This window comes from Mirounga leonina, unplaced genomic scaffold (genome assembly GCF_011800145.1).
Source record: "Mirounga leonina isolate KUSES-001 unplaced genomic scaffold, KU_Mleo_1.0 Mir_91, whole genome shotgun sequence".
Lineage (NCBI taxonomy): Eukaryota > Metazoa > Chordata > Mammalia > Carnivora > Phocidae > Mirounga > Mirounga leonina.
Window position 1 is genome coordinate 21,232,865 of NW_023270839.1, and position 20,865 is coordinate 21,253,729.

At 44.5% G+C, this 20,865-nt stretch overlaps 2 protein-coding genes across 4 annotated transcripts in view; both read right to left on the reverse strand.

Moving 5' to 3' along the window:
- The window catches only part of SPG11 (SPG11 vesicle trafficking associated, spatacsin), an 82,314-nt gene extending 75,513 nt beyond the window's left edge, over window positions 1-6,801 (reverse strand). For 2 of the 3 annotated variants that reach the window (XR_004677304.1, XM_034994183.1), the window contains exons 1-4: window positions 6,533-6,801; window positions 3,630-3,814; window positions 2,186-2,410; window positions 568-769 (exon numbers count right to left, since the gene is read on the reverse strand). Coding sequence is in view for 1 of the 3 variants with exons in the window: in XM_034994183.1 (XP_034850074.1) it covers window positions 568-769; window positions 2,186-2,410; window positions 3,630-3,814; window positions 6,533-6,786 (866 nt within the window). In the remaining 2 variants the exon portion in view is untranslated. Of the gene's footprint in view, window positions 1-567; window positions 770-2,185; window positions 2,411-3,629; window positions 3,815-6,532 lie in introns of those variants that run through there. The other variant, XM_034994184.1, reaches the window with a different exon arrangement.
- Window positions 6,802-9,152: 2,351 nt separating this feature from the next.
- On the reverse strand, window positions 9,153-17,736 carry PATL2 (PAT1 homolog 2). The gene is made up of 14 exons (XM_034994606.1): window positions 17,694-17,736; window positions 16,879-17,120; window positions 15,943-16,023; window positions 15,105-15,247; window positions 14,512-14,580; window positions 14,153-14,294; window positions 12,757-12,877; window positions 12,559-12,656; window positions 12,078-12,131; window positions 11,846-11,979; window positions 11,544-11,703; window positions 10,905-11,045; window positions 9,994-10,091; window positions 9,153-9,433 (listed from the first exon to the last, which is right to left on the reverse strand). The coding sequence occupies exons 1-14, from the start codon at window positions 17,734-17,736 to the stop codon at window positions 9,280-9,282; spliced, it is 1,680 nt and encodes a 559-aa protein (XP_034850497.1). The 3' UTR covers window positions 9,153-9,279.
- Window positions 17,737-20,865: the final 3,129 nt, after the last annotated feature.

Sequence of the window (20,865 nt, forward strand, 5' to 3'; positions counted from 1 at the left end):
CACAGGGTAAATCCCTTTTTCTTCTACTCTAATATAGCGCAAAAAGTGGGTAATGTATTAATAGCCAACTGTGCTATTATACATTATGTACTTGATTATTTTCAAAACTAAACATGAGGGGCGCCTGGGTGGCTCAGTCGTTAAGCATCTGCCTTCGGCTCAGGGCTTGATCCCAGGGTGCTGGGATCGAGCCCCACGTCTGGCTCCCTGCTCAGCGGGAAGCCTGCTTCTCCCTCTCCCACTCCCCCTGCTTGTGTTCCCCTCTCTCGCTGTGTTGCTGTCAAATAAATAAATAAAATCCTTAAAAATAAATAAATAAAACATGATAATATAATCCATAGATAACATATACAAATCAAAATCACAACTTCAACATACATTAATAAAAAGGTAGCCAATGGTCATTTGCACAATTTTACAGTAACAACTTCACTAGGTAGTAGCTAAAACACGATCTAGCTACATAGAGAAATAAAACCGGTTTTAAAAAAAGCTAACAAGTATATTTTTCACCTCTTATGGCTTTAATTATTTACCTCAAATTGGAGACTGCAGTAATTTACATACCTGAAATACAAATCGAAGTTAAGAGCGACTGCAGAGTTGGAGGAGCTGACAACCACTACAACATCTAGGTCTTGAGACACTTTCAGTGAAGTAAAGGAAGAAATCTTGGCTGGCTCCTGTCTCTGCTCATTACACATATCTTCCTGGACAAGTGCTAAATCCACATGAGCTACATGTGTACCGTCCACTGTGTCAAAGATGTCTTTGAGTTAGAGTTAAAGAAAATGCCAGTCTTAAGTATGCCTCACTACTTCAAGCACAGGATGGGATGGCCCTTATAACCTTCATGGCTGCAAACTTGCAGGGATAGTAACAAAAGGAATAGTGGACACAGAGGCAGCCCTCATCACAGTAATCGGAGGACCATGAAGCTGGTGACCCAATAAACCTGATTGAGAGCTCATTCAGCAATACTTGCTGAAAATCCATTCATTCTGTGCCGGGCCTTGAATGATACCTTGCTAATATTTTCCGCTAGAGTTCTACAACAGTGCTGTCCAAGAGAAATATAATGTGAACCATATTTGTCTTTGTAATTTTCTAGTAGCCTTATTAAATAAGTAAAAAAACCAGTAAACCTAATTTTAGTAATACATCTTATTTAACCCAATATATCCAAAATATTACCATCTCAACATGTAATTGATATGAAAAATTGAGATATTTTGCAACCTTTTTTTCATATAAATGTTCAATATTTGGTATTTTACGCTTGTAGCAAATCTCAGTTTAGACACTAAATATTCATTGGAAATACCTGATCTGTATTTAAACTTCGTAAAATTCGCATTTGAGAACTTAAATATATTTAAAAGTTCTCCAATAATTGAAGGAAGTATCAGCTTTTCAATTTGTAATTAAGTAAAATTGAGAATTCCGTTCCTCAATCACTGTAGCCAATTTCAAGTGCTCAACAGCCATAGAAGCCTAGTGCCTACCACAGCACGTTCTGTAACCTAACAACAAGGATGAAGTTAATGCAACATTTTATGACATTTTTACAAAAGAAATTTTAATTAAGGCTATTTTATATCTAGAGTAGAAAAACCATCCCTTTAACTCAGAAATAAAAGTTCCAAAATCATGTAAGGGGTCATTTTCCAAGGCTTCAGAACAATTTTGCTAATGATCTATGGATCTGCTAGAGACAAAGAAGCTATTTCCAAAACCAAATTTAAAATGGTTAAGCAAATTCTATGATTCACTAATATGATGGAATCATTAGAGATAAGTGGATTATATTTATACATGAAAGTGAACATATAACATTATAAGCAGTCCTTGAAATCCTTTCTGGAACAAGCACATAGGAGATACTTAACAAGTACGTTTTGAATAAATGGGTAAAATAGAGCATATATAATTTAGAAAAAACACAAGCTGGATGATTATATGACTATGAAAAAACATGTACATATTAGAAAATATTTCAATAGAATATAAAGCAACATTGGTGAGTATTTTAAGTTCATGAAGATCTTTTTCCCTGGAAAGTTTTACTGAAAAACTAACCATTTCTACCTATATACCAGTCCCTAAAACTAAAAGCCTAAAAAAAGGCTCATCCTTCTAGGTAATCTCCTCCCCTACATATCCCCATCTTTACTGCCAAGGATACAGATCCATCCTAAACTACTTAAAACAAAAAGAATTCCTCTGCAGAGCTGTGTGTCAATAATCCTGTCCACTGCCTGTGCAGGCAAGGGTAACGTGAAACAGTTGAGTACTCCAATCTCAGCATCTCTTTCAGGAAATACAAGGTGTAGGACAATACATTTGTTGATGAACAACAGTGATTTGTTATTGTGAAATGACAGAATTCTCAAAGATAATAAGGAAGCACCTAGGAAACAAAAGGAGATTATTTCAAACTCACTGGTCACAATTTTACAGTTGGTAATTTTGATTTTGTAAACATAACACAAACAGGTGAAACAAAGAGGAAACAGCACTTTGTCCCACTCTAGGCGGTTACTGCTCAAACCCACCTAAGGAAGTGATTACTGGTAGGTAGGTAAGAGGATGAATAAAGAAAGCCTACAATGTCTTTGTTCATTCTGTTTATGGCCAGAGTCTGAGAGCACACCAGAAGATTCGAGAGAGAAAAAAAAAACCCTACTTATCCCAGGAACCCCACAAGAACAATCAGATTTTTTTTAAAGAAAAAGAAGATGGGAAAAAAAAAAAAGAAGGCTGGTGTCTTGTGGGCTCAGTTGGATGATCATGCGACTCTTGATCTTGGGGTTGTGAGTTTGAGCCCCACATTGGGTGTAGAGATTACTTAAAAATAAAAAATTTGAGGGGCGCCTGGGTGGCTCAGTTGGTTAAGCGACTGCCTTCGGCTCAGGTCATGATCCTGGAGTCCCTGGATCGAGTCCTGCATCGGGCTCCCTGCTCGGCGGGGAGTCTGCTTCTCCCTCCGACCCTCCCCCCTTTCATGCTCTCTCTCTCTCTCAGTCTCTCTCAAATAAATAAAATCTTTAAAAAAAAAATAAAAAGAAAAAAGAAAAAATTTGAAAAAGAAAAAAAAAATGAACCTTAAAATCAAGGGTGTCAAGTATGCTACTGCCTTAAATATAGAAGCCTGAGTACTTGGATTTCTGTTCCCTGCAGCCCTCAGGATGGGTAACCAGTCTAGATCAGCACCATCCAACAGAAATATTGTCAGCCAAAAATGCAAACCACAATTAATTTTAAATTTTCTAGTAGCTGCACTGAAAAAAGAAACAGGTGAAACTAATTTTTTACATATTATTTACCCTACTACATCCAAAATATCATTTCAACATGTAATTAATACAAAAACCATGAACAAGAGATTTTACTTTTTTATACTAAGCCTTCAAAATCTACTATGTATTTGACACTTAGGGGACATCTTAATTCACATTAACCACATTTCAAATGCTCAAGAGCCCCATGTGACTAGTGGCTTACTGTACTGGACAAGGCAAATCTCTCTACCTGATTTCATCCCTTTAAGAACTTTTCCTGGAATATGTAAGATTACATAGTAATGTCACAGACTTAAACATGCTGAAAGACCACCTGTAAATACTTACTGATATTTTGATCTTCAATGAGCTTCTTCAATGTCTCCTCGCTACAGCTATACAAAATGGTTGCATCACATCTTCCATCTTTCAAATTAAATTCATAGATAAACAGTTCATAATTTTCACTAAGAGCAAGCAGTTTGGGCTTGTCTGTTGGTGAGCTGCTGTTATGAGAATCCTCCCATACAAAGCTAAGGAAAAAGCGTAGATTATTATATTCTATTATCCACAATGTTTACCCACAATGGTGAGGGTAGAAGGGCAGAAGGAGTAAAAAACAATTCTTTAGGCCACATGGTAGTAGCATTAATCCCACACCCAACTTAAGGGAATGTAAATTGCTCTGGGACGTCCCCCCTCATTCCCCTGAGCCCCCTTTAAGCCAACAATATAGGAGTGAGGGATGAAAAGAGGGCATGGAGCAATAAATGATGGCTGCTTTTATTCCTTCATCTTAAATCCTGTCTGATGAAATGTTTAAAGGAATGGTCATAAGGATAAGTTTCAACAACCAAATATGTATATTATTTACAAGAGGTGGTACTCACAATTAACAAAATAGGTTTTGCTAACTTAAATGCTTTCAATGACTTTTAAAAAGTGGACTATTTGTATTTATAGACTATGAAGACTCCAAGATGCTATATTATAGTTCTGTCCAACAGAACTCTTCATGATGATGGAAGTGCTCTATACATCTGCACTGTCTAATATAGTAACCAACAACCACATGTGGCTACTGAACACCTGAAATATGAATAGTGCAACTGAGGAAAAATGCAAAATTTATTAAGTCACATGTTGGTAATGGCTACCGTGCTGGACAGCTCAGTTACAAAATTATTAGAGCAGTATAATGTCAACACACCAACAATGGCTAAGAATGTTGGAAAGAGACTAAAGAATGATGCTATAGCTTCAAATTAAATTACATTTAAAAAAATAAAAGGGGGGCGCCTGGGTGGCTCAATTGGTTAAGTGACCAATTCTTGATTTCAGCCCAGGTCATGATCTCAGGGTCATGGGATTGGGCTCCTTACTAAGGGGAGTCTGCTTGAGATTTCTCTCCCTTTCCTTCTGCCCTCCCCCCCCCCCCCCACACACACATGCCCACACGCAAGGGTTGTCTTCTCTAAAACAAATCTTTAAAAAAAATTTTTTTTTAATTAAAAAAAAGTGAAAGGGCCCAATTATGAAAACAATACAATGGAATGAGAGGAAGCTACCATCTAAAGTTTCATCTTTAAAAAAAAGCTGTTTTCTACAGAATAAATTTTATATCTAAAAAAAATCAGACTTGGTGCTCTAATGTACTTATTAAAGAAAAAGATTTACATACTTTATATTTCTATCTTTATACCTAAACTGATGATTTTTCATGAACACCCAATTCCTGACTGTTTACAGTGAAAATCTGGAAAACAATCTGAATGTCGATTATGGAAAAGATTAAATACATTAAGGCATATTTAAAAGGCAGAATACAGTGACACCATTGACATCATTAGCATATGGACCATCACATGAAAAGACAGGAAATTTTCAATAAAAATAACTATAGAATGTACAGTTGATTTCAACATATATAAAAAGAACTGTTTACTTTGAGATAAGTAAACCCTGAATACTGTCAATTTTTTTTTTCGCCATGAAGCCCTTGAATTAAAATCCAATTCAAACAGAAAGTCCTTCTTGATCCTCCTTCAATCTACTAATTTCATGCAGTAGCTTATGGATGCCCTCATTATTTCATGTGTGTGTCTTCTTTTAAATTCTCAAACACCTAAAGAGTTCTCCTTTTCTCTGCCTCATTCCTTTCTTTACAGGACTGTGTCCAGGTACTTAACATGGTAATAAGCCGGAACACAGGAATAAACTAATTTCCGCTATCGAGAGATTCTTCCTCCTAGCATCTAGAGATCAGGAGAATACAAACGCCCAATCGATTAAAGCACTGGCTTATTTAACAAACAAATCTCTATTGTCAGGCACTGTTACAGAACCTGGCGATTCCAAGCTAAGACACCTCTTAACTAAATGTTTTAGGAGATGGTTTCTAAACGCTTTCTATTAAAAAGAGCCCAGGGGTGCTGTCTGGCTCAGTTGGGAGAGCAAACCCCTTTACCTTCAGGTTGTGAGTTGAGCCCCATGTCGGGTGTAGAGATTACTTAAATAAAACTTTAAAAGAGAGAGAGCCCAAAGACTCAGAGGGCACTCTCAAACTTCATGACATAAACTCCCAACTCCTGGACGGAGAGTTACAGAAGTGGAAAGTTAATACATGATTATAATTGGTTTTTTCTGTCTTCCCAAATCATGCAAGCTCCACATACATGTCTTACCCAACTTTTTAGAGACTGCTCCTATGTAACAGTTTGCGCGTAATAAATACTCGTTGAGTGAATAAATGAATGGGCAAACTAGAATCTATCCTTGAAGAAGGCGGCGGGGGCGGCGCCCGCGGTGGGGTGGGGGGGGGGGGGGGGGGGAAGGAAGTCGCTCTTTCAGGCACAAGAAAAAGGTATCAAGATGATTCAAATTAGAGATGATCCCCAGCTGCTATCTTTAAGGGATTTAACTGAAAGAAAATGGGCAAGGTGCACAGCACAGTAACGATTAATTAACCTATGCTGAATTAACGAAAGAACCCCTACGTTGGGACCTGCTCCGGGTTCGCTGCGGCCAGCAGAGGAGTTGGATGCCTTTTCTGCGCCCCGGGAACGGGGAAGAGAGGGTGGGGCTGCAAAGCGAGGAAAAGGTTCCGAGAGGGCACCCGGATCGCATCTCAGGTGTTTCCCGCGGCTGTCATTCCTCTCCCGCCACCTCCACGCCTGGAGTGGAGCATTGGGGCTCGCCGAGCTAAGGCTCGGGACTCCTCGGACACTGCCCAGCCCTCCCGCAGCACTTACTGCCGAAAGGGGCCAGTGAGGCAGCAGGTAGCCCCGCTCCGGCCGCCCGGCGCCAAGGAAAGCACTTGCAGGCTGCCTGCAGCTGTTAGGCTCCCCAGAACCTCCTGCTCTCTGTGCAACTGCGCCCGGGATCCCAGCCGCCCCGTTGCCTCCACAGGGACCGGCACCAACAGCATCGGTAGAACCCGCTCCATGGCTTTAGCGCTGCGGGGGCCGCAGCCAGCAGCTCCTCCCGCGGCCTTTTCTGCAGCCATTTTGATTCGGCCATTTCTTCCGGTCACCTGAGCGCAGCTGCGTCCTGGGCATGCGCGTGGAACCCACCCTCTCGCCCCCTCGTGACTCTCCCCGGGACAGCTGAGCTGTCTCGCCGGCTTGCGTTCCTGGCCTGTGGATGCTGGCGTCAATTACTCCAGCAGAGCTGCATCTGCCTTTGCTTCAAGCCTTTTTACTTAACTACCTTGAAAGAGTTAAGGGTCAAATTTAGCGGCTTCAGGCACGCTGCAGCAGTTTTACTCACTCCCTGGCATTACCCTCTGCTTTCTTACTCTAAATGCTTCCCCTCTATGGGAACCGGTTCCTGCCTCTCTCCTTTTGCTTTTCCTCGTGAGCTGTTATTTCCGTTTACAGGCCCCAATGGTACCATGTCTTTGGTAGTGTGGACCGATCCATCATACGAGTTGACCTGAATGTTGAAGTCAAATAATATCCCTTGTAAAGGGCAGGGAAACAGGGTAGTTAAGGGGTGGTGTGGATAGAGTTCCCGTTTCATTACTAGGCTTCTCAAGGAAGTATGATCCAAGGTCTTCAGCAGAGCTGGAGAGGAGCAGAGGGGGTGAGGAAAGAAGAGTGGAGGAGGAATTTAGGAAGTTCTCCTAATAAACATCAGTATCTTTCTTAACACATTCTTTTCCACAATCAGCTGGGGTCACACAGGTGACCAACAGGCCAACCCCTCCACTTGTGCTTTGATTCACATCCTCTTCTTGTTCTGAGACTTTGTAAAATTCTTTTTTCTCCTGCATTTCTCTCTCCCTTTACTGGGGTGCTTTATCATGTGAACATGCTGTAATGTCACGCTCAAAAGAAATCGTCCCTCAACCTACACCAACCGCTGTCAAATTTTACTTCCCCTTTAGAAAATTTGTACTTGACTCTTCTTTTTTAATGCCCCCCCCAACCCATTTTTCCTCACCCTCCTCCCGCCCCCTTAGACATTGCCGATGGGCTGGATAAAGGTGGTGGCTGTCAACCCTTAGTTCCAAGACTTATTCTAAATTGCTCTGCTTTCCCTCACCCCTGCTTTTCAATTCTTGCCTGAGCAGATGGAATAAACCTCTGAACATTTTTCTCTGCTTTTCTCCCTTGTTCCTCTGACAAGCAGCAGTCAGAATGATCTTCTAAAAATGAAATCACATTACATCCCCGTTTACAATTCTGACTTCCCATTAGTTAGAATCCCGATTTTTAAATCATGGCTTATAGAGCTAAACCCTATTTACCTCTCTCCAACCTCAACACCCTTCCACCTTATCTGCGAACTTCAGCCACACTTGCCTTCTTTCTGTTCCTGAGATAACATTAAGTTCATTCTCACGGGGCACCTTTGTGCTCACTAGTGCCTCTACGTGGAGTACTTTCAGCTTAATTGTAACTGCTATTAATAGGACTTCCTGGACCATTACACTCCAGTCACTCCCCACCCAGTTTTGTTTCCACCAGGATATTTATCACTACTTGATCTTTTCCATCAGTCCCTGTCTAGCCAGAATGTAAGCTTCAGAACAATAGGGAGTTTTCACTGCTCACTGTTACCCTACCACCTAAAACCGTGCCAGGTTCCTAAAAGGGACTCCGGGGATTGATGAATACATGACCTTGTTTGTCAACTTAAACCAAACATTTCATATCCCAGGGGGGATATTTATAGCCAACCCTATTAGCTTAGCTACTCTCTTTATATAAAAAAAAAAAAAAAGGTCAGCAGTGAAGAAATTTCCAAGGTCATACTTTTGTTAGACATAACAAGGCCTTATCCCTTTTATTAAGGGCATTTTGGGGGCATTCACACATAAGAAAATGACTTTCATTATACCTCCTAACTTATGACAAGTTTCAACACATCATTTTATTATCTCTTTAATTATACCTTATTATGTCATGCCCAATATATCAAGGCATAAGAAATGTCCTCAGACTCTCTGGATCCTGTAGACCTAGCCCATACAGGTAGTATCTGATGATTAAACTTTTCCCATGTATACATATTTCAGAACAACTGGACCAGTAGACCCAAGCAAGCCTACAAAGAACAGATTTTTAACTGTAAATAAGCCTATTTTCTAAAGTATGTGTGTGACTTGATTACTATCTGACCCCTTCCAGCAGCTGGTAAATTCTGAGGACAGTAGTTACCTTCCTGTTGCTCATGCTTTTGTCTTAGATTAGTTGTCCCTCAAATATTTCTTAAATTAACAATGAACAACAATTCAGCTTCTCATATAAATCCTTGCCCTTAAGTAGCTTGGCATGATAAATGAGCAAAGCATCTGGGAATAAATTAAAAGGTTTGGCTGAAGAAATAGGCTTCAGAATCCTAACCCGGGCAGACTGGTTACTGGGTAAATGTTAGAGTGTCTAAAACTACTTCTAAATACAAATTATCCTCCATACTCTTGGGTTAAAAGAACTAAATGACAGAACTTAGATAGTGCTTGAACAAGGGGCTATGACCTCGTTTCTGCCATCGCTTACTCCATCCTAGCCTCCAGGTGCTGTACCAATGGTTTGTCCACATGGTGACAGAACAGAGGAAGAAGGTTGCTGGGGAAGGCTAGGGGTTCTGCCAGAGAGGCTGTTGGCATTTGGGCTATCTCCCAGGCAATCAGAACCACCATGTCGGTCCTGGAGGGCAGAGAAGACAGAAAAACATCAGAGTCTTTGTATCTATGCAGGAAATAGACTCAAGGCCAAGGTTCCTAATTATTTTACCACCACCACTATCACCCTCTGTGCTTGTAACAGTTAAGAGAACGTTTGCATATTTTGTATGTGTCAGGCAATGCTTAGTGTTTTACATATCCTCCTTAAGAACTCTGGTTATTATCATTATCCCTAGGTTATAAATGAAGTAACAGGCTTAAAGAAGGGAAGTAACATATCTGAAAGTTGCAGTGCTGGTAAGTGACAAAGGCAGAATTCCAACTTGGGTCTGTTTGACCCTAAACCTTGTCCCCTTAATCATTGTTTTACTGCCTTCCATGGGAAACCAGCACTCTAGGGCACTATAGAAAAAGGAAAAAAAATGAAAAGGGAGAACAGTTGTAACTCTGATATTTTTCTCTTCTCTGTCCAACTTCCTTCCCAATACTTGAATATACTACTCAGGTAATATCTCACCTGGCTCGGCCTATACATGCCAGGGGCACTGAAATAGTATATTTACAAGGCCTTTAAGATCTTACCAAGCTGTATGATCACTGTTGGGCTCCTCGAGGGAAGACTCCAGAGATACCAGCTGCTCCCCATGACTCAGTAGGGCATAGAGCAAAGATATTCCAAACTGCAAGTGAGACAGTATGCAAGGTAAAAGGAGTTCACCAGAGGCATTCAGTGCTTTCCTGGCTCTGCTATTTTCCCAACTAAAAGGGCAGCTTCCCATGTAAAAATGGAGTTCAACACTGGTCAAACTGTCAGATTTTACAATGACTGGCCAAAGAACGCTCAGACCTTTCAAAGGAAATCACTGCTCTGAACTTTCCAAAAGATCCTTGTGGAGAGTTGATTAAATGCACACTTGTGGGTCTTACTCTCAGGAGTCCATCTATAGATGAGGAATAGACTCAGGAATCTGATGCAAGTAGTTTGTGGACCCCACTGAAAGCAGCATTGCTTTAAGCAAAGATCTTCAGAAAGGGGTTCACAAAATAATCCATTGGGGTATTAAAAGATACCAGAACTTTCACATCTAAAGTCTCTGCATTTAAAATTTTCTATCTTGTATTTATTATGTATTTAGTGTAGTGTTATATGTATAGGACTTCTAGACAAGCACATGGGTGATAGGGTTCAGAACTTTTTACTAAGAGGGATACACCATCAAAAAAGTTTGGTGACCTCTGCTCGAGAGGTCCCCAATCAGGACCATCTTCAGGGAGGCTTTTAGAAAAGCAAATGCATGGGCCACACCCCAGGTCTACTAAATGAGACTCTCTCGGAGTGTGACCAAGGAACTCTCCAGGTGATTCTAGTGCTCACTAGACATGGAGAAGCACTGCAGAGAAGATGGAGAGGTAACATTCCTTTGCTTCTTCCTTGCCAGGGATACCAACTGGAGGCCATCTGTGGAAAGAGAAAAGCCTCCCCACTATGCTACCTGGTTCTGAAGCACCAGAGTGATCGGCCGCTCTGAGGAGCCAGGTGGAAACAGCATGAGTCCCTGAAGTCCTTGGAGGAGTTCATGGAAGGTCAAGTGATGGATACATTTGCCCAGAGGCTTGAATAACAATTGTAGAGCCTGCAAGAAGGTCAGTAAGTGCCTCTCTCAGACTCCACTACAACTTCACCTCCTCCTACTTTGCCTCTACCCCCTTTTCTTGATGACCTGTTTTGGGTACTTTCCTAGTCAGGTTACTTAACTAAGCCTATCACCATTGAGGTCTCTCCAACCTTAATACTGGTCCTTCAATACCCACTTATCTAGGAGGCCTTCCCTAAGAAGGGTAGATATGGGGCTCAGCACTTCTCAAGGAGTCTTTATCTTCTCAAACCTCCACAGCCCACTCACACCTGTGCAACCACATGCCTGTGTTTTTTGGTCATTGTACCTCAAGATGATCGGTTGTTACTGTAGTAGTTGGTTCTGTAACCTCCTCAACTGAGGGTGTCAGGTTTGGTACCTCTCCCTGCCCAACACTTTCTTGGGCATCTCTCGGGGTGGGGGACAGAGAATGGAGAGGAGGGGTCCCTAACCCATCCACAAAACCATCCTCTTCTCTCCTCAATGCCACAGTACCTGATCAGCTACATCCCTCCTGACTAGGAGGGGCAAGTGGTGGGTGATAGCCAGAAGAAGGCTAACAGCTCGATGCTGGGGCAGGAAAGGGAGCAGCCTTGCCACTAGAGCTTTCCCCTTCCTCACGGAGAGCACCTGCAGGAAGCCATCTGCTGCCTCCCTACATGTGAGAAAGGAGAACATTTTCAGGGCTCTGCATAGAGGGCTCTGGCTACATGCCAGAAAGGAGGGGCAGAAGGAAAGCTCATGTGTTTGCTCATCTTTCCCTTTCTGGGCTGGAGGTGTGACCCTCCCACACTCACTCCAGATTATTCTGCTCCTGGGTCTTTAAGGCCTGGAAGAGCTTCTCGACATGGTTGCTCTGCTGTTCAGAGTAGCATGGCTGTGGTGGCCCATCCTTCTGGGCCTCCTCTATCTCTAGTAACTGAAGAAACATCTGGGAATTCGAAGGTGGGAAAAGAAGAGGTCAATTTGAGCAACATTCCATTTCCAAGGGTAAATTAGGAACTCATCCTTAAGGAGTTGATATCTCACCTTCTCAATCCGGGACAATACCTGAAACCTCTGACTGCTTGCAGCTCCTAGCTCCTAGGAGAGAGTCCCAGGCTGTCAGCCACACCTTTATAGCAGTAGCACCAGGCCTCAGGTGAGCCAGAAATGGAGCTGGAAAGGCTAACACAAAGTCTGACCACACTTCGTTCTCACTCTTAAGTCACAATCTGATCTCAAGCAAGAGAGTGCCCCTGTCCTTTCTCCAAAACAGGGGAGATAAAAAGGGTTGTGGAAGGGACACCTGGGTGGCTCAGTCGGTTAAGTGTCTGCCTTCAGCTCGCGTCATGATCCCAGGATCGAGTCCTGCGTCAGACTCCTTGCTCACCAGGGAGCCTGCTTCTGCCTCTCCTTGCTGCTCACCCAGCTTGTGCTCGCTCTCTCTCTCTCCCCAACAAATAAATAGATCAGATCTTAAAAAAAAAAAAAAAAAAAAAAAAAGGTTGTGGGAAGATAGCATTTCTACCTGCTCTTGGGATCCATGGGGCACAGCATCAATAGCGCGGCGAGGGCTAAAACACGTCGATACAGCTACCTGGCCCAGGGAACCCTCGATTCGAACCACTGCACAAAAAGGAGTCAGGACAAGCATGTTCCCCTCCCCTTTCCACACTCAGTCCATCCAGATGTCCATCCCAACCCAGCAGGTCAGCCCTGGTCCTACCTGACTCATAAGCCTCTGCCTTCTGAATGTAAGGTGTTACCAGCTTGAGGGATTCAACCTTGCTCCTTCGCCCAAGTAGCTCTTCATCTGTCTGCTTCTTCTCTAGTTTCTGATAATATTCCTGAGAGTCCACGGGATAGAAAAATGTATCCTCATCTTCTGAACTTAGAATTAAAGTTCTCAAGTGCAACTTCTTAATACACCCTTTCCTACAGCATTCATTCCAGAAAGGATCCTGGCCCCTTAGGCCCTTCTGCCAACCACTCTGAAGCACCTTGAGTACCCCGGGCCTCATGACATCTGGCTTGGGGGTCTCTGTACCGAGTACTTGAAGAGCTAGGCACCACCACCAGATCTGATGAAAAGGCAGAGAGCCAAGTGGAGAGCCAGGAAGCAAACCCATGTCAGCATCTGCAACCTTCTTGAATTCCTTCTTCCTTGGATACATACTGCACACCTTTCCTCTCTGTTCCCCCTTTTAGTTTTGTGATCCTACCTGTGCTTTCCAAAAATCAGAGTTATCTGATGGCATGAAGACCATCAGCAGCTTGCAGTACAGAGATACTACTACTGTCAATTGGCCAGTAGCTAATAGCACTCTAGGCCAGTTTTAGGCTTCTGAAGAATGGCTCAGCAGCTCTGAGGGCTTCTTAAAGAAATCTGTAAAATCCCAAGCTAAAGTAAAACTACTGAGTCAAACAAGGATTTAGATAAAGCTCCTTCATTTAGGAGCAGTGCCAAAAAAATCAAGAGTTGAAAAATATTTCACTTTCAGTGACCTGGGGAGAAAGAGTTTTTGAAGCATCGTGGAAAGAGAGGAAGAAATTAGTCTAAATAGGAAGGAGATAAAGGTGGGAACGTTGGTAGGGGGCTCACGGAGGTTGAAAACAAAGTGGAACACAGCATTAGACAACCCAAAAACCCATAAGCAAAGCTTGCCTCACAAATAAAAGGCAGGGAGAAGAGTGTAAGGAGTTAAAACGTCTGCCGGCATTTATTCAACAAGTTGAATCCCATTATTTATAAAATTCATGTATTTCCTATCTAAAAAAAGCAAAAAGCAGATGAATACTTACAACATTTCTAAGACCCACAGAAGAATACAAAAGTGGAAAAGTCCATATTTCAAGGCTGAGGAAGGGAAATTCTTGGCAAAGGATGAAGACAAAACCTCAGTGTTTGCGGGAATTGTAAATAATCCCATTTGTCTGAGGTGTAGCAGAATAGAGGGGAAGGATCTTGGGATGTCAATTTTAGAATTATGGCCCCTATCCTGTAGTGATTGCCCCTCCCACCTGACTGGACATGGCCCCTACGAGCTGGAGAGATGATCCAAGAGGGCCCATGGAGTCCAGGCCCATCTGACGCTAAGGTCAGAAGAGCACCTGGGGCTCACCTGATAGTAGTAGTCATCCAGGTGGGGGTTCTCACTCTGCAGCTGAACCATCTGTACTTTTATCACCCAGTCTTTCTCTTTTCGTGTCATGAGGTTAACATAGGGGTCTGGCTGCTGAGACCAAGGCTTCTTGGCTGGGGGACTTCAAGCCAGAAGGGTACATTCCTTGAGACCTACCTACCCCCGCACAGTGAGCTTCCCAAGGAGTGGTGAGCAAGGAGGGAAGGAACAGAGTACAGAGGTGGGCAACACGGGGAGAGTCTTATTTGTGCAGGGGCTTTGGGGAGACACCCCATCACATGGGGATACCCAGCATGCAAGTGAGCTGCCCTCAACCCTGCTGCTCGTCGAGGCTTTACCTTGGTGTTCGACTATGTTGCTGCAGCTGCAGGATCCGTTGGTGCTGAGGGTGGAGCTGGGTCAGATGACTAGGGAGACTTAGAAAGAAACTTGGGCTGGGTCAAAGAAAGCACTCAACTCCCTACCCTTCCAACCAGTTAGCCTCTAGTAAGCTCAGCTGGGCATCTAAGGCAACCCTACCTGTCCGTGTGCCTCCCCAAAGTCAGCCACAGGAAACAGCACAACCCCAGCTCAGCAGGGCTCACATTCCCCTCTGGGATATATTTTCCTGCAATTTGGCTGCAGGAAATCTTGACACAGTAGAGACCCATTTGGCCTGGTTGTTGGGAGTTCCGAGTCCTAATCTCAGTTCTGCCATGCCAGCTAACCTCAAGTAAGTTCTTTTTAGTCCCCCTGGGCCTCCACTTCCTTCTCTATGGGGGAGAAGGGACTGGGCTCCACTGCACACTTCTCTGACTAGGTTTCTGTAGGTGTTTTTCTGTGGCAGCTGGTAGGCGGCCCCCATCCCTCCTCAGCCGCTACGTCCTGAAACCTCCAGAGAAGAGCTCAGTCTGGGGAAGATGCTGGGGGGCCCGGTGCCCCAAGCCAGTACCTGAAACTAGGGGGCCAGGAGGTTGGCAGGCTGCAGAAGAGAGTTGGGTCTGGCGAGAGAAGTCGAGGTCCAAAGTGCCGTGCTGGAGAGCTGGCACTGGGAAAGGTAGTCCGGAAAGGAACTGGAGAGAGGTAGTCCAGCGTCTGAGAATGGAATTCAGAGGTCTGGGAAAAGGGCAACTCCACCAACAGAATGCTGCTCCGTTGCCACATGGGCCTCCTCCCACCTTTACATTCTCACCTGCCTTTTCTCCCATAAGAACCTCACCCAACAGAGTTTGTCACCTCCTCGGAACAGCTCTTCAGTCCCTGACAATGTGGGGGCATGTGCCTTTCCAGTCTGGTGAGTCAACACCTGTTTCTCTCTCTCTCTCTCTCCTCTCTGTGATAGTCTTTTTTTTCAGGCTCTTGTGCCTTCAGCCACTGGGGCAATGCTTGTCTGCCTGTTTGTGGACTCCTCTGAAGCCCTCCTCAGAGCTGCAATTATCTTCTCATTCTCCCTGCAGGATTTCCTGCAATTCCTGTTCTCATTATACAGTTAATTAAGGGCAGCTGCTCTTTCTAGCCCTAAGCTCCATGCTGCTCATCTGCTGAAATGTAGGGAGATGGAAGTAGGGCTCTAGTTTGTCCTTTTCATACCGACAGCCAGTTGTCCCAGGACCACCTTGGTCATTTACCAAGCATCACTACATTATGGGTGTCTCCCACCTCCCATACCTACACCTCACTTGGGGTGCTTCATCGCCAGAGCAAGGTCAAGAGCAGACAAAGGGACACTCCACATGCTCCTTCTCTACATACCATTACTTTCTCACAGGATAGAGATTGAAGTGACTCACCTGCCACAGAAAGTGCAAGGAAGCAGGGGACATCCCCAGCACACCAGAGGCCTTGATTCCAGAGGAGTTGAGAAGGCCTCTCTGGAATGGGAGGGAGGAAAACAGGCTTGAATGAGCCCCTGAGGGGTCTTCTTCAGTCATCAGTGTCCATTGGGTGCGGAGTGCAGGAAGGCCAACCACTTCAAATATTCAAGACAGTGGTAGCCTGGCCCTCCCTTGTAATAAAAAATCAACTGGGTTGGGACCTCCCTGCTTCCTCTGAGGGGAAGCAAGACTGGTATCTCAGGAATAGGTTGAGGGAGACTGAGTGATTTCATTTCTTTTTTTAAGGTTATTTGTTTGACAGAGCACAAGCAGGGGGAGCAGCAGGCTGAGGGAGAGGGAGAAGCAGCCTCCCCGCTGAGCAGGGAGCCTGAGTAACAGACGTGGGGCTCAATCCCAGGACCCTGGATCAAGATCTGAGCCCAAGGCAGACGTTTACCAACTGAGCCACCCAGGCACCCCATGATTTCATTTCTATGTAGGAATCCTTGTCTCTCTCCACTGGTTGTGGGAATCCAAGGGAATAAATACCAGGAATGAACTGCTGAGACACAGGGGCCCAGGGCCAAGGGTGACTCACCTTCAGTACCAGGAGTTCAACCAGCACCTATGGGCTATGCACAACCCTGCTAGGACCTGGTTTGTAAGGTGAAGACAGCATCAGAAACTAAGTGAGAGATAGGAAGAAAGAGGGAAGGAAGGAAAGAGTCCCTACTCAGGTTCAAGCCTGAAATAGAAAGTGTTAACCCAGAACCTATCTGAGACAGGTGTGGAGGACGTGTAGTCATGGCCCAACGGTTAAGGCGATGGACTAGAAAGGAGTGGAGAAGAGAAGGTCTGTGAGCTGCAGTGTGTTCCGGCCAACTGTCCCCCCACCCGCTCCTGCCCTAGTACCTGGGTGTTATGGATAGCACTGAGGACAGCTGGATCCCCGAGATCATGCTCTTCCTCCTCCACCTCTTCTTCCTCCTCCTCCTCCTCTGGCTCTGGGGCTAGATCTGGATCCAGATCCTCCTCCTCCTCCTCCTCCTGCTCCTCCTCCTCCTCCTCCTCCTCCAACTGGGAGACAGACACCAGCTCCTCCTCAGGAGCCGAGGAGCTACAGGGCTTGCTTGGGTCTTGGTTTAAGTAGGGGCCTGAGGAGGGAGTAGATGGGTCCTCAGGTGTGAGGAGTCTCGTCTAGAGAGGCTGCTTCTCAGTAACACTTCTGTTCATAAGTCATCTCCGCACCCCTTGCTACTAGTAACCCCCACCCCCCGACTAGAGCAAATGGAACTTGGCAGGGGCCAAACATCTTTGCCTTCCACATCTCTTCAATTTCCTCATTAGGTACCACCCTGGGCTTCTCTACCTGCTCTCCCCCACCTAACAGCCCTCTCAGGGCCTCCTTAACCAATCAAGTTCCAGGTGCCAGGACTCACTGCAATTGAAGCCTACTGTGCGCCAGATACGTCACATGTATGTGTCCACTTAACTCTCTGAGCAGTCCTGCAAGGCTGGTAGTGAGCCTTTCCCCATCACGGGGAGGAAAATAGGGCCCAGAAAAGGGACCTCAGTCACCAGTGTGATGTAGCTAGCAAGTTGAAGAGTTTGGAAGTCACTCCCAGTAATTCTGGACACCCGGGCCCACATCTGTCCACTGAACCATACCAGTAAGTCTCTGCACCCCAAGGCTTTTCATCCAGATTCCACAGCCTACTGAGCAGTACCTTCAAGACCTTTCATCTTTACAGGCTGGCAGGCCTCCACCATGTCTGTTTCCTCTGGTAAGAAAACACTGTCAGCCTCTGGAAGGTAAACCTGAGACAGGGAAGAAACCCAGAGACACCCTCCTCCTCAGTAAGGATGGCATGGCACCCTAAAAAGCCATGATCTCCCCCTAGCAAGGTAGCCAGAGGAGTAGTGGCCCAGCATCTCGAGGAGCAGGACCCTGGGCTCTGGGACTGCCCTAAGCCCCACCCTCTGCCCTCACCAGCCCAGCTGCAGGGAGCTGTCCTGCCAAGGGACAGAAATGAGGGACAGAGCTTGGAGTTGGAGAAGCACTTCCACACAGATACACACCGCCCCTCAACACCAGCTGCCTTGGACACCCACCGCCTGACTGTTGCAGTCCTTTCTGCTTAGTTTAGCCACGGCAGCCTAGACAAGGGCTGGTTTGCTGCCCCTGGCTTTAAGAGTCCCAGCCCCTCCCCTGCTACCCCCTTAAAGGGCCAGCATCCCCCAGCTGCTGTGTCTTGATAGAAATATGAGAATATAATCTAACGATAAAGACAACTCTTGAGAGGGTAAGAGAAATAAACTGCATTTTTAAACCCCCGAGGTTGTGGGTACAGTTTATGAGGATTGATATTTGGGAGCAGATTTTTTTTTTAAAAGACCCCTATTTTCCACACCCTTCCTAGGAGCTTTATGAAGTTCTGTTCCCTTCAATCCCTAGGTTTTGCTCCATCACAATAGGATAGGAAAGCCCTGGGCGGATCCTGAGATTTGCTAGCAACCAAGATCTCAGCACTTGGGCAATGCACCTGGGAATGCTCGCCCTTCACTGGGTTCCATTAGTTAGGTCTGCCACCCAGTTCTAACTGATGATCAGGGGCCCCTGTGAATTTGGAAGCCAGATCTTCAAGGCTAAAACACTTTTGCATGAGTTACACAGACAATCTTATATCTTCTCGGCTACTGTCATGGAAAACTGGTTCAAAAGCTCAGGAGTGAAAAGAAAACAAGACAACAACAAAGGCAAGAACATGGGTACAGCTGGTAGGCAAAAACCTAAGACCCACCTGAGCCGCAGCTAATCCCTGAGTGATCCTGGGTTCTGCACCCACATTCTTTGTTTAAATGAACCCCACATGACTTTGTAGAATTTCTGAATAAAGATTAAAATGAAGCTGATTTCTCTATATCAAAAATGCTAGTTAGGGCCCTATTGTCATGGTTATAGGATTGTGGTTCTTGGTGCCTCTAAAGAAAAATTTTGTTTCAAAAGTTTTGCTGTATGTCAGAATGATATGAGTGCGGGGGGAGGGGGTTGGAATTAAGTAGCTTAAGTTTAAGTTACTGAAAAACTTTTCAAATATCTGAATTGGGTTCAGATCTTTTTTGGTGATGTCATTCAGCTGTTTTTCTCAAGAATTTCCTAATCGCTCACTTTGGTATTATTAATAAAAGGACCAAGTGGTGAATTTCAGTGTTCCAGAAGTGATTTATTAGATTGTTGTAGAGACCAGGTCTTAGGAAGAGCCACTTGCTGCATTCGCAGCGTAAAAATACCAGGACGTGTTCATTCTTAGAAACAAAATCCCTTCCTTGTTTTTGTTTCTCATTTTAACTGCCCTTTATCTCTCTCTTACCAATGAACCAAATTTCTCCACTTCCTCAACTCACATCATTCCTTCAACCATTGCTCTCTGGCTTTTGACTCCATCCTAATGAGGGCACCAGGGGACAGATGAACAATTCCACAAGCTCCTCAACCCTTTCTACGGACAGCTGACAATTTTTCAACCATATGTTAGTACTCTGCAAACACACTCTCAAGACAAACCCCCTACCCTCACTTATACCCAGATGCCACCCCTAAACACTTCTTGGATTAAAACAAATCTGTAACTACCATTACCCATCACCCCTCAGAAACTATTCACAGTTACCAATGATTTCTTAACTGTCAGTGCAAAAGACATGTTTCAGTTCTTACTTTAGTTCAAGTCTACAGCATTTGACACTTGCCCATGCTCTCCACACGTCTCTGTTCTCCCACAGTTTCCCATCACTTCACTCTCCTGGTTCTTCTTGTGTGATCTTTAACATGCATTTTTCTGGAGAGACAGTTCAGAGCTTTCATCACATTCTCAAAGGGATCGAGAATCCCTCCAAAAATTCAGTCCTTTGCACCTTGGTATCCCTGGGCAATCTCACCCACTCACGGCTTCCTACTTAGCACACGTGGATGATTTCTAAGTCTTTTCGTCAGATCTGACACTTTCCAGTTAAGCACCTCAGTGGTTTTTATCTCCTGTCCATTACAGAAGGCATTAGATCCTTAAAATCTGCCTCTCCAGCCTCCAGTCTTCCAGTTCCCTGCCTTCTAGTTTGGGTTTCAGAACTTGTGAGCTACATTTGGCTGTTGGGGGAGAGTGGAATTCTGATGGAGCCCTCTCTCTTAATCAGTGTGCACCAGGATGACTCTGGCCTGGGGGCCTCTCTCCTTTGGCCTGGGAGTTGTATTCGATTGTTGATCAAAGCAGCTCCCTGTCCCAATTCTTTCTGTCTTTCTTTTCAGTGATATTAAACGTGTATCTTAGCAAGTAATATGCTCTTCATTGTGTCTCACAAGCAAAATGAATTTGCAGAGGAAGTTATTTTAATTGGAGGGTGATTTCAGATGCTTTATTAAATTGTCTTATTCGACTTTTCTAAATATACAAATGGGGGGAAAAGTTAGCTCAGGTTTCACTTCCTCCAGGAAGCATTCTCAGATATCCTCCTCCCTTCCAGGCTAGATGAGGTGCCCATCTTAGGAGCACTCATTGGTCCTTACACTATTTTCTCATTGTACCTGCCACTGACTTGTAATTCTGTGTCTGTATTTGTCACCCCCACTTGAGAACAGATATATGTCTTCTTCAACTTTGTGCTTCCAGCACTTAACACAGTAAATGCAACAGAGTAGGTTCTCAGTAAATGTTAATTGAGCTGAATTGAAATGAAAAACAGTCCTTCCCCTTGGAGACTTCCTCAGATGGAGTTTCTAGCCTGCCACCTGGGTGTGTCCTACTCCAGCCCACTCTCCACATTGTTCCCAAGAAATGTCATTCTAGAAAACAAACCTCATAACACCTACACCAAAAATCATAAAAGATATAAAGATTTCACTAA